Genomic DNA, 13,157 nt, shown 5'->3' with positions numbered 1-13,157 from the left:
ATTCAAATGACAGGTCATGGGGTGGCTAGAAATGTCTACTCCATGATTTTATGAAACGAAATGATGCCGATTACATTGCGCTCTACCAGACAAAGAGGTGAGAGTGTACCGATAAGACAATGTGAACTCACCTCTCTTCCTCCTCTCCTTAAGTTCATTTGCTTTGGTTTGTAGATCTCTGAAGGATACCTTGAAATACATTTTGAAAGGACTTTTCTTTGGAGTAATAAAAAAATCAATCTAGTTCTCCATTATTCATAATAATGATTCAAGAGTAACGTGCAACCTTGAAATCCTCAGATTTCCATCGTCAAGATTCTTTTCTGATTAACTAAGTTCCTTCCCTACTTGCCTAGTAATCACACCTGCCACTGCTCATTGAGTGCCAGGCTTGTGCCAGTTCCCTTACCTAGATTATGTCTGATCCCTACAAAAATCCTGCAGGAGTACCATTACCATTGTTTTCAAGATGGGAAAATTGCATTCTGGGTGGCTAAGTGATGTGCTCAAAGACCCAAAGCTAGTAGAAGTTGGGATTCCAACCAGACCTGTCTCCAGAGTGCAACTCAGTCTGATTCGTCTTTGCCGTTACCCCTGAAAGCCATGCTGAGAGTCATGAATGGCCCCAAAACATGCCCTAGATGGGAGAATGCCAGGCAAGAAAGGCCTTACGTAATTCGGAAACTGAGTAATCACACCCTGAGTATTTCTGTCGAAACCGGAATTGGAGAAGCCAAAAGTGAAACAGAACAAAATGGGGACTTAAGAAGGAAATGAAGAAGAAAAGCCAAAGAAAATGGGGGAAAAAAAATACACGAGAGGTCAAATAAAAGTAAAAAAGGGCATCTGAGTTTCACATGCAAGTAGTGAAATAGAAATTGAGAAGAAAGTCCAGGAATTAAAAATCCCTAAGAATGAGTCTGTAGCCAAGGAATAGTTTTCATCTAAAGATACATGTATATTTTTTTCCTTTTTCATGAAAAAGTCCATGGGATTTTTGTGGGCTTACCATAATGCTTTTGCTTCTCATCCTGATAGTATTGGTCATGAACATGATGTAAGTTAGACGTTTTGGGTTGAGACTGAGCACTGCTTACAGTGTTTGCAAGGGTGCAAGCCAGGAGAAGTTCGGGTATGAAGTGCCCTTGAGTCTCAGGACCGAATGCTTTGGCTTTATTTAATCTGTGTGCCTGATGGTGGAACCGTCTTTTCAATTTGCTCTCACATACCTGAGGTTTGACGAGTGGATATCAAGCTTATTGTAGTTGTAAACCAAAATTAAGATCAGTGTCTCCTCCTAATTGAAAATAGATGAATTCTGTCATGCTGTTCTACTTTTGCAACAGTTATTAGACTCTTTCCATTTCCTCAAAAGTATGGTGGCAGTCAAACATTCAACAGTGTTCTTTGCAGTAGAATAGAAATTTTGAATAGAATGACTCCTATTCTGTATGTTAATATATATTCAACTGATATATATTTTTTTATTAGGAACAAATAAGCCACTCTGTGTTCTTCTTTGCCATATATATAGATATAGATACAGATATAGATACAGATATCTGTATCTCTCTCTATATATATGGATATCTATATAATATATATAGATCTAAAAACTGTAAGGTCAAATATACACATAAAACGTAATTTCCAAAATAAGTCGTTGCCATTCAAAAGTGACATTAAACTCGAATTGCACTGACATGACTTTATATCATTATATTTGAGCCTTCCTGAAAAATTGATTTTACTTACTGGCCATAGGTCTTCTCTTTTCCAACTTCCTTAGAAGATAAAATACTGGTTATAAAAAATGTTGAGCCTTTTTCCTATTTCATTCTAATTAAAGTAACTAACTATGCTTACCCTTTGATAATTTTATTCCATTTAATTACACCCAGAAAGTACTTCACTTGTTTGCTGTTGTTTATTAAACCTGAAAGTGTAGCGAAGTCTGCTGCACCTTCTGTGAACTCTTGCTTTGAAGAGGATGTACAAGTAAAGGCTGTTGCGAAGAGGGAAAGACACATGTAAACCTTCCCCTTCTTTATCTTCTATCCAGCTACGTCAACATCTACAACCGGGACAAGCCATCTTGTAAAGTGTGCAGAGAAGGAGAAAACTTTCTGTGTGAATGGAGGCGAGTGCTTCATGGTGAAAGACCTTTCAAACCCCTCAAGATACTTGTGCAAGTAAGAAAAGAAATCCTCTGTGTGGCTTATGTCCGTTACCGCTTCTTTCAGATGACTCCACATCTCATGATGTCTTGTTGCTTCTTTGCCCGATTTTGTTGCATCCTGTTGAATAATGCTGTTTTATTTGTAGAGTGTTTTTGAAAAGTTCACACCATTTGTCATCTCCTTTGTTACATCCGGAACTGTTTTTTTGCTTTTTTCAGTTTTCTTTGTGCCTTTATATTTATAAAGTTGCTTTCCCCGTGGTTTTCCTCACTGGTACCTAGAAGAGATGTGCAAATATCATAGAGGCCTAGAACTTACAAAACCTCCTTCTCCGTGCAGCGTATGAATGAGGTTGTAAGATTATGTGCCTTTTTACCCCAGTGACCATCTCCAAAATGAAGAGCTAAAAGCAGCAGAAGGGCAGAAGGTTCTTTACCTATGCATCTGTTACACTTGGCATTAGCTTATTGGTTTACAGCTATTCTAAAAATGGAACTTAGGTTGATCTCACTAATAGGGGGGAAAAAAAAACAGCAAACCTAAATTGCGTGTTTGGAAATGCTTTTAGTGTGTGGACCGTCATTGCGTGTAGAAGGCAAGAGTGTTCTTTCCTGCACTACCGTTGTTTGAGATATATTTAGACTGGAGCTCTTTCCAGTGACCTGAAGGAGTTGATGCACCATTAGGAAGGATCACAGTCATTCTTTCTTAACAGGCCGAACGAAACAATGATATTACCACTACATTCAGTATTTAAGCCTTGCAGTTAAAATTAGGTCTTATTAAAACCACGTGTTTATTGTGGCATGCCCTTTAAGGCTTCTCTTCATACTCAAGCTGTGAGTGGGACATGAACGCATATAATGTGACGTGGTTAAAAAAAAAAAAAAAAGTCTGACGTCTCACTGAAATGGTGAAAAACACCTATTTATTTTGCGGTTGCCCGATGGCTATGTCTCATTGTTCTAAAGTAGCTGTGATTATCATAAAGGAGGGAAAAAAACATGGCGTCATAAAAACCACCTCCTACTCCAGAACATGAGCTTGTGGTTTACCTGGGGACAAGGAAAGGCAAGTTTGTCAGAGACAGAACTTGGCTAACAGAGCAAATAGCAAAATGGGGGGGGGGAGGGCACAAGAAATGAGAAGGCCATCTCCCCTTTACATCATATAAGTAGTATACAAAATTGATGTGCCAATTCTAAGAAAACGTTTTATTTTTTTTATAAGTGACAAGGGACATCATTAAAGTAGTATGTTTTAAATCATAACATCAAACAAAAAGTACCATTTTGGAGAGAATGTTTTGCCACGCCCTGTGCTGTTCTAGACAAGGGCTCTCTGTAAGGAGTCTTGTGGGACCTCAGGTACTAAGTACTCATGAAAAAGTACCTCCTGCAACCACTTTTTTGCCCTCAAAAGCATTTTTTAAAGCTCTTTTTATAAAAGAGCAGATGCAGTTCTAAGAGAAGACAAGTTTTGGTAGTTGGGTAGCTGATTCTATCAATGAAGACAGCCAACTTAACAAGAATCACAGGAATAGACATCTAATCTGTCACTAAACATCTCTTTCATAGAGATAGGTTATAGCCTTAAACCAAGATAAAACTCACAGGTAAAGGGCCTTTTCAAAATTTCAAAGCAAGATGAAAATGAAAGAGCATGTAGAAAATTATTTCTTCCGGGTCCAGATTATTTCTTGTGACAATGAGTATTTATTGGTTTAACAGTAATCCTAGAGATTCACTTTTTGATCACAGGTATATCAAAATTGACATATCTATAGTAAAGAATAGAAGTTGGTCAGTTTTGGTCTTTGGTTCTGCCAGCTTGCTGTGAACACAATACAAACAAACACGGCACTCCCCCATATTTATCATATTGAACTGGGATGAAGAAATTTTATAATCTCTTCCAAGGTTTACTCTGATCAAAATAGAAACAAACAAAAGCTGAGAATTATAATCTGTACATTAGAAGGCTCATTTATCACATGGGGGAAATTTTGTTATTCTGTCCTAATCTTGGGCAAACCACCTAATTATGTTTTAATAAATCTCTTCGGGGAAAAAAATGAAATTATAGGTCCGTAAATTCTCCTCTTTTTTAAACAACGGCACCCAGATTATCTATGTCTCATGCGATTACTTCTTGACAAAAGCATCTGAGACTACTATATTTTAATTATAGTAATGAAACACGATCATTTTTCATCATAGCCTTTGCAAAGATTTACAAGCTGCATGAGTGCATATGATAGTTTCTGAATACCTCTAAGGAACCAGTGCAGTGATTTTCCACATATTAATTTCAGCTATATTCTGCAGCCCTCCCACGTCCTACACAAAACATGCAATCACATAAGTGCTGTTCATTTGTTCCATTTTGGTATTGTGCCAACAGCTGTAATTTTTTTCACCCTCCAGTTTTTCATTAAATTTTAAGCCCAATCCAGAAAAAAATACTTGCTATATTTTTAATCTTGAAGTGAAATGTGGGTTATTCATCTAATAAATATTAAAGCAGCAAACCATGAATGAACACTTTTAGCTCTCAAACTAATTGTCTAGTGGGTTATGCTTGTCTTCCACTTCTCAGCAAATTGACATCATAATTTTATTGGGTTGGGTTGGTGGGGTTTTTTGTGTTGTTTGTTTTTGGGTTTTTTGGTAATTATAATCTCTCAGAAAAGTTTTAAAAAACTTATCACTGGATCTTATTAGAAAATCTTGGATACCTATGATTTTGATGACTGTTTTATTTACCCTTTTGGACCATGTCTTTATTGAAGCATCAAAGAAGGCCAGAACCTTGAGGGAAGAATTAAAATATATTTAACATCCAGAATATTTCAGGCCTTTTTTATTGAATGAAAGTGGTTTTTTTTTAATCCTTGTATTAAAAACATCTTTAACATTAAAAAAAAAAATCACTACTCAGAATTAAAACAAATAATAGACCATGTCTTTTGATGGTATACTGTTCATTGGACCACATGAATAGAGACAGAAAACATTAAAAAAATGCTGCATTGGCTCATCATGGTCCTGTTACAAAGCCAGTTCATAGTTTCCATATGGTCCATCTGTAAAAGCAGAACATTTTGCTGAAGCATGAGCTACATCGTTCAAAATCAGCTTTATCCCATGACTCAGAAACACCACAAGCATGAAAGTTTCCAAGTCTCTGTGGTCACTAATCCACTGTTGTCTTCTTGGGCGTTGAAGCAGAAGACTGTACAGCAGATCTCTTTTGTCTCTCCACTTAGAACAAGGTGTTCCAAATGGATTAACCGAGTAACAGTTAAACACTTCTCTGGGGAGAGATTTGCTGGTTATTTGGGACATCCGCCTGGGGACTGTATGGGAATTTCAGCAGTGGTTCTCATCTTTTATATTACTCTTCTCTCCATAGTAATTTAAATTCATCCTGGGGAAAAAGTAGTCACTATTGCAGACCACATAAAGACAGGAGGACAGTCATTCCATCGTTCACCATTTGATGCCCTGTGTGATCGCATGATTCAAAGAAACAAGACAATTTGAAATAATGTCCAGATTTCCCTTTTTGCTTTTCCCCTTGTTCTTGTATATCAATTCTTCTGAATAGTTTCAGTAGAGAACTATTTTGGAAGATGTTGATGTGATTTTTTTTTAAAGATTTTATTTATTTATTTGACAGAGATCACAAGTAGGCAGAGAGAGGGGGGGGAGGCAGGCTCCTTGCCAAGCAGCGAGTCCAACATGGGGCTCAATCCCAGGACCCTGGGATCATGACCTGAGCCGAAGGCAGAGGCTTTAACCCACTGAGCCACCCAGGTGCCCCGATGTGATTTTTTTTTTAATTATTTTTTTTTAATCTAAAAATTATTTTATACCAGACCATATTTATAAACCCATTATGTTGTCCCATGGACAGATGTGGCTTTCCCGTGAGGGGATTAGAGTCTTAACCACCAATTTTGGTGACTAGTCTTGAGCCCTTTCACTTAGCTCTCTGGATGATGTCTTGATGCACAGCATAGAGTTAATATGTTCTCCAAATTTCTTCCCAGGGAGTCCATGAAATTAAATGAATTCATTTCTGCTAAAGTATTTCTAACTCTGGGAAGCAAGATTTTTTTTCCTTATAATAAAAAGTAAATGGTAGTATTACATTTTCTCTGTAGACGTTAGATAAATCCATACACCTGTCTTAACAGACTATGGTAGCATGTTTAAAAAAAAAAACTATTTCTTCATTTTACTTATCATTAACAGTTTTACTTGGTTTGGTAGGGCTGCCAGGTAGGTACCTTTATAACTTTGCATTTGACAAATCATTTCATATCTCTGACCATTATCTTCCTTATAAGCAAAAATAAAAAACAGAAACAAACACAAAACTTGGGAAGATGGGAGTTGCCTTTAAACGTGAGCTTATGATTTTATATCATTTTTATGAAGCTGTGTAGTATATATAAGGGCCTATAAAAATACACATAACTGGAGGAGATAAAGTCACAACAAATATGTTATAATAAACTCAATAAATGAAACCGTAAACATTTGTTTATAGAACAACTATTTCTTTTTTTTTTTTTTTTAAGATTTTATTTATTTATTTGACAGGCAGCGATCACAAGTACGTGGAGAGGCAGGCAGAGAGAGAGGAGGAAGCAGGCTCTCTGCTGAGCAGAGAGCCCGATGCGGGGCTCGATCCCAGGACCCTGGGATCATGACCCAAGCCAAAGGCTTTAACTCACTGAGCCACCCAGGCGCCCCTAGAACAACTATTTCTATGTCAGGCATTTTTTAAAACACAGAGAAAATGGAAGGCATGGTCTCTGGTCCCTGGGAAGTTAGTGTGTTTAGAAAAATGAAGTAGCTAAAATAGTAAACCAATTAGAAAGATTATATCCCAAGGGGTGCAAGGCTGATTATTATGGTAATGAAAATTAAAAGAAGGAAAAGAAAAGACGGGAATGACTTGAAGAAGATTCTGTAAACATAGCTATCACTTACGGAGGCTTTTCCATATACCAGGCATGCACTGAGGCTACAGCAAGCTTTTCTGCAAGACGCAGTAACTTGCATAGCTAGACCAGCAACTGTATTCTGGGACACAGAACAGACACAAAAACAAAACAAAAGAAACCAACTTAGACACAAGGACCAATGTATGAGCTCCAAAGGCCAGGCAGATGACCTTGGACACGGTGGGAGCTAGTAGGGAGTATTCGTAACTTCTGGAGCAGGAGACTGACACAATAAACATGGAGCAGAGGTTTAGGGAAGACAGACTTCCATACAGGCCAGAGAAATTTAGGAACGAGATAAAGTGGGGCGAGAAAATCAGAGACACTAGCTAAGGTTAAAGTTTTATAAAACCCTGGCATAAAAATGACAATGATGATACTTATAACACTTTTTAATAGCTGGATTAGCACAATTAAACAAGGGGATGATGGCTCAAATTCCTGGTTGTGCCCTGTGGCCTCATTACCATGGCTGTAGAGGGAGAAATTTGGAATAGATAAAAGGAATATATATATATATATATATATATATATATATTCCTTTTTTTTTTTAAGATTTTATTTATTTATTTGAGAGAGAGACAGTGAGAGAGAGCATGAGCAAGGAGAAAGTCAGAGGGAGAAGCAGACTCCCCGTGGAGCTGGGAGCCCTATGCGGGACTCGATCCCGGGACTCCAGGATCATGACCTGAGCCGAAGGCAGTCGTCCAACCAACTGAGTCACCCAGGGGTCCCTGTATTCCTTTTTTATATATATATGGCCCTATATATGTATATTTTATATATATAATATATATACTATTTATATATATATATATAAATAGTAACTACTTTTTCCCAGGACAAATTTAAATTACCATGGAGAGAATATATATATATATATATAGAGAGAGAGAGAGTCAGAGCCTCAAGTCCATAAAAAGACTGCTGTTACTCTTACTCCCGCCCTGAAAGAGTTCATTCTTCCCAATGGGTGTGACACTTGCCTGTAGCATTTCTCTGTTCTTCAAAGTTGTAACGTTTAACTGATGGAGAAGCATTCGTGAGGCAGAGTGGGCGCGACTCTGGAGGCTTAGATGTACTCCTGAGAGGACCACATCTTCTCTTCCTTCCTTGTCTCTCCTGCGTTGAGACTCCTGCCTTGTGCTTACTAGGTCATTATTAACTCATTGTGACTTTCACTAAGGCATCTTGAAGGAAATTCTCTTGTTTTTATTTCTAACAATTTCAGTGAACTTTTGCCTAAAATCAGGTGCACGGATGAGGTGATCTTAAGAGTTCGCTTCCTTGTTTCTCCTAAAATCAGCTAGGCGGCCACATATTTATGAATCTCCTTCTATGAGGCAGGCTGTTTGCTCACACTTAACCTCAATACTAAACAAAAGCCATGCTGGGCTCTGCCCTCATGGAGTGTGCAGGCTATGGAGAGTAGCAAACATATTTCAAGTAATTAATTTAGCTACAAATGGTGGTGTGCCGAGTGCTGTGATGGATGTTTAGGAAGGTAAGGGAATGTCTCCTGGGGGATCCCGACTAGTCAGAGGTGGTGTCTCTTGGCAGGGGGGGGTGGGGGGGAAGAATACACAGCCCTTGCCTTGAGAAGCCAATAGCTGATTTAAAACACAACACAACTTTGAAATGTTCCTATTGGATTATTTCAGTAAAAAGCGAACATTTAGCTGTTTCGCCATAAAACAAGGCTGGCGGAGTAGATAGAACTGTCAAGTTCTGAGTCTCTGGACTATTGGACGTGACGGGGGAGGAGGACATCCTCCAGGGAGGAAGGCCAGACCACAAAGCAGCACTCAGTATGTCCTCGAGTCCCAGTGACATGGAGATGTATGGGATGCAGAGTGATCCCATATCTGATGAAACTTTTTGAACCCAGACTCACCGAGATACATCATGTCGAGTAAACAATGGCTAGAGCTTGAGTCTACAGATGAGCATTTCAGAACAAGCTGTACAAACAGAGCTCTGGGAAGGGCACCAAGGTTCAGACAGGACGGGCTAATTCATAAACACTGCCACCCTCATTATTGGGGCTGTATGTCTTAGACATTACGAAACAACACCAGAGATCCAGGACAACTCAGATTTTTTGTTTTCCTCAATCTACGCATGAATCCAGCATGGCCAATCTATATACACCACGATCTCCTGGCTTGAGAACGAGTCCCCGGGTCATAATAAAAACAGGAAAAGTGGTGATGCGTGCTCGCTGAACAGTATCGGGGAGGTGTACAGGGTTGGATCTGAAGGAAATGTTACTGAAACATTTTATATTTAATATTTTCTTTAATGACATTGAAGAAGGCCTTCCCTTGAGGAAATAAATATCTTTTGCAGATGATGCCGTAAAGAACACTGAAACACAAATTAGAAAAGCATGTACAAACCTCAAGAAATTGCACTTAAAGGCAGATAACAGAATGAGGTTCATCGCGGGGGAAGCACAGACTAATAGTAACAATACATTTGGGAAAGAGGGATCTACAACGCAGATAGTCAAGCCATGAGTGGGCGAGGTCTAGCCAGAATGCTGCGCCGGGGAAGGGGGTGAGAAAATTCAGCACTTGCAATGCGATACTGTAGAAAAACAGACCATCACTATTTAAGCCAGTGTAGACACTGCCAACTCCAAGCTTACACAGAATGAGAGCAAAAGGCCCTCCCCATCTAACACTTAAACTCATTGAGATTCCTTAAGATGAATCTGTTGGCATTTCCATCAGTTGATATTTGTAAGCATTACACACCAAAGAAATTATCTCAGAGGTTATACAATATGAAGGAAATACCACAACTAGTATCAAGGTAGAGCGAAAACACAACAGGCACTTTTCTTTTTGAGGCAAGGTATTTTTTTTTTTTAACTCTCAGGATATCTCATTGTAGGATGATGACCAGGAGGGAGGAGGTGAGAGAGAAAGACCCTGTTTCCCTTTTCCTGCCCAATTTGGGAGGGCCTGATGAAAATTCATGAAACCAAGAAATAAAGGGTGTCTAAAGATGGTTTAAAAATGGACCATAAATTTATAAAACAGCTTATAAAATTAGCCAGTGGTAAATAACTAGAAGTTTCTTGGGGATCTATAGGTATCTGAATATGTCCAGCTGCTCCACCAATAAATGGGAAATCATATTCAATCCGAATATCAAAACTTTACCAAGCACTAAATCAGTTCTCAAAATACATGCATGTATGATTGATTACACCTTAAGCATATCAGGACAGTCACCAAGTATTAAGGTTATTGTTAAAAAGTTTTTGTTTTATCAATACTATGTTCAAGGCTTGCTTACTAGATGGCACTACATTATCGAAGCCTAGGTAAACTGGCATTTCAGTAAAAAGATTTCATTTTGAAGGAATACCATTATTCAAGAGTTATAGGGTCTTTTCCAAATTCCAAACACAATGTTAAAGGTTTCTATTTAAGGGAGTGAGTCTGTGAGGGGGGCGTTGGGAGCTGCTATTAAAAATAATTATTTAGGAGTCAATAGAGGAGAGTCATCAGTCATCAACTATAAGAACAAAAGCCAGATGTTCAATATTGACCTGCACTTGGCAAATCAGTTGACTATATGAAAGTCTCTTTGATATAGTTCTTTTTTTTAGGCTTTTATTTATTTATTTGACAGACAGAGATCACAAGCAGGCAGAGAGACAGGCAGAGAGAGAGGGAAGCAGGCTCCCAGCTGAGCAGAGAAGCCGATTCGGGACTCGATCCCAGGACCCTGGGATCATGACCTGAGCAGAAGGCAGAGGCTCAACCCACTGAGCCACCCAGGCGCCCCTGATAACAGTTCTTTATTGGACACTGCATTCTGATACTATCTTAGGCTTGGTTTAACAAACATTTTATGAGAGGTTTTGACAAGGTAGGCACTGTTAAAATTAGAGATACAGAATGATTAAGATATGGCCACTGTCCTCACCACAGAGAATCCCAACCCAAACAGGCAAGGACAGCGAAAGAGATTGGGACAGGGTGCAGCACGGAGCACAAGAGGGAATCATCATTCAGGGTGTGGAAGCAGGAGATGGGGAAATGGAGGTCAGGCAGGGTCAGTTGGAAGAGGTGATACTTAAGTTCAGACAAAACTGTGGATTTTCATCTCCTTAAGCTCAAGTGTGGAATAAAAATTGTCATTTTAAGAGCAAATACTAAAACAAAAAAATAAAAATAATATTCATCTTCTACTCTGATCAATGAAACAAATGGTTTCGGGTAGATACATTTATTTGTACATATTTGAGGCTACGATAGAGGCTTGATTATTATTCAGACAGATTCTTCTAAGAAATAAAATTCTTGGAATTTGCCCGGACTCGTGCCAAAGCATATTGTTCACAATCAGATTAAATTTACCATACTCTTATGTCCAAAGAGAGTGATCCGTCAGATGCGTCATGTAGAATGCTAATTTAGAAATATGTCAGAAGCCAGTCTTTCAGAAGGAATTCCGCAGAAGTTAATCAGAGCTTAGAGATCAGACGGGCTTCCATTTCCATCTGCTTTCTCTTACACGTGGCTGCAGACCGCAGGTTGCTTACAAAGAAACTCAGTCTATGCTTCTATCATTTTGATTTGGCAACAACTCCAGATGCCCCCAAGAAGCACTGGGTGTGGTGCATAAACCATGAATTTAGGAACAATGAAAAAAAATTTTTTTTAAAGTTCCATAATGACTGTTGCTGGACATTGGAATTGCTTTAGGAATGGGTATTTGCAATTCATTTTCCCTTCATGAAGGTCTTAAAAATCCATCCTATCAAAATTGTTTTTTAAAAGTCCTGGAGTCCTCTCCCACGCATAGCACATTCCGAAGAAAGGCCGTCAGCGTGTTAGGATGAGCATTGATTCCTGGAACCTTGGTGGTGAAAGGAGCCTTTGATAAATCAGTTAAGTCCCTTCATCTTATCACTGAGGAACACTGAGGCCTGATGAAGTCAAAGGGATTGCCCGCGACCAAGCAGCAAGATAGTTAACTGTGGTGACAGGATAGAAGGAACCCCGTCTCCATCTTCCAAGGTCAGGGTCCCTGACACCTTGAACTTGAAGGTACATACAGATCTCTTAGGAATCTTATTAAAATGCAGATTCTTATTCAGTAGTTATGAACAGGGGGCCCAAGATTCTGCATTTGTATTAATAAGATGCCAGGAGATGCTGACAATATTGGTCCATGAACCACACTTTGAATAATAATAAGGCTTTACCCTAAAAAAATTTATTGGAGTGAAGGCAAACATTTGCAAAAGGATCGTTTCAGTTCAGATACGACTGGGATCAAAAAAGAGTCCAAAAAAGATTGGCAAACCTTCAGCAGGTCTGGTGTAACTATACCAAAGAGTCTATGTCATCTTATGATGGAGATAAACCACCATGCCATAATGCCAGTTTCCTAAGAAACGTCATTTTAGAAGTTCAGACTAATGAGAAAATTGTCTGGGTAAGATTTTTTGATCTGCTTCACCTAGTTGTTCTGTGCCTTCTCACCTCAAAACTGGCATCCAAGATGCATAAATGACAATTTTCTAATAAATGCATTCCTTAAGGGACTTACCATTCTTCAGCTATGTTAATTTCATGATCCTTGAATCAGTGCACTTCTTACCTCACTCAATGGTTCTTCCCCACATCGCCTGCCACACACACAGTGTTCACATGTCTTCTACCATGTTCATTGTATGGAACGAGTGGATTATTGTGTGATCATCATGAGAATTCTAATTTTTATCAAGAATGCAAACAGGTAAGATGAAATGGTCATTACGGAATATATCCTTAATTCTGGATTACCTCCTTACTGTAGGGTATGCCCAGGTGGATTTGTAGCCCTGGTTTAGAAACAAATACACAAACAAAACCCTGTATATTTCAGAAGTCATTATGTGAAATAAGTTCTATGGGAAACAGGTTTCCATGTATTTTTCTCATATATCTGTGAAG

At 38.7% G+C, this 13,157-nt stretch overlaps 1 protein-coding gene across 4 annotated transcripts in view; it reads left to right on the top strand.

The window, feature by feature from the left end:
* NRG1 (neuregulin 1) overlaps positions 1-13,157 on the top strand; it is a 115,382-nt gene that overhangs the window by 88,543 nt on the left and 13,682 nt on the right. For all 4 annotated transcript variants that reach the window (XM_045073783.1, XM_045073782.1, XM_045073781.1 and 1 more), the window contains exon 2: positions 2,063-2,192. In XM_045073783.1, coding sequence (XP_044929718.1) covers positions 2,063-2,192 — 130 coding nt within the window. The remainder of the gene's footprint in view (positions 1-2,062; positions 2,193-13,157) is intronic.

This window comes from Mustela putorius, unplaced genomic scaffold, assembly GCF_011764305.1.
Source record: "Mustela putorius furo isolate JIRA1106 unplaced genomic scaffold, ASM1176430v1.1 tig00537255_pilon_pilon_pilon, whole genome shotgun sequence".
NCBI classification, from domain to species: Eukaryota; Metazoa; Chordata; class Mammalia; order Carnivora; family Mustelidae; genus Mustela; species Mustela putorius.
Note: the sequence above shows the minus strand (reverse complement) of the source record. Positions and strands in the feature narration are given on the sequence as shown.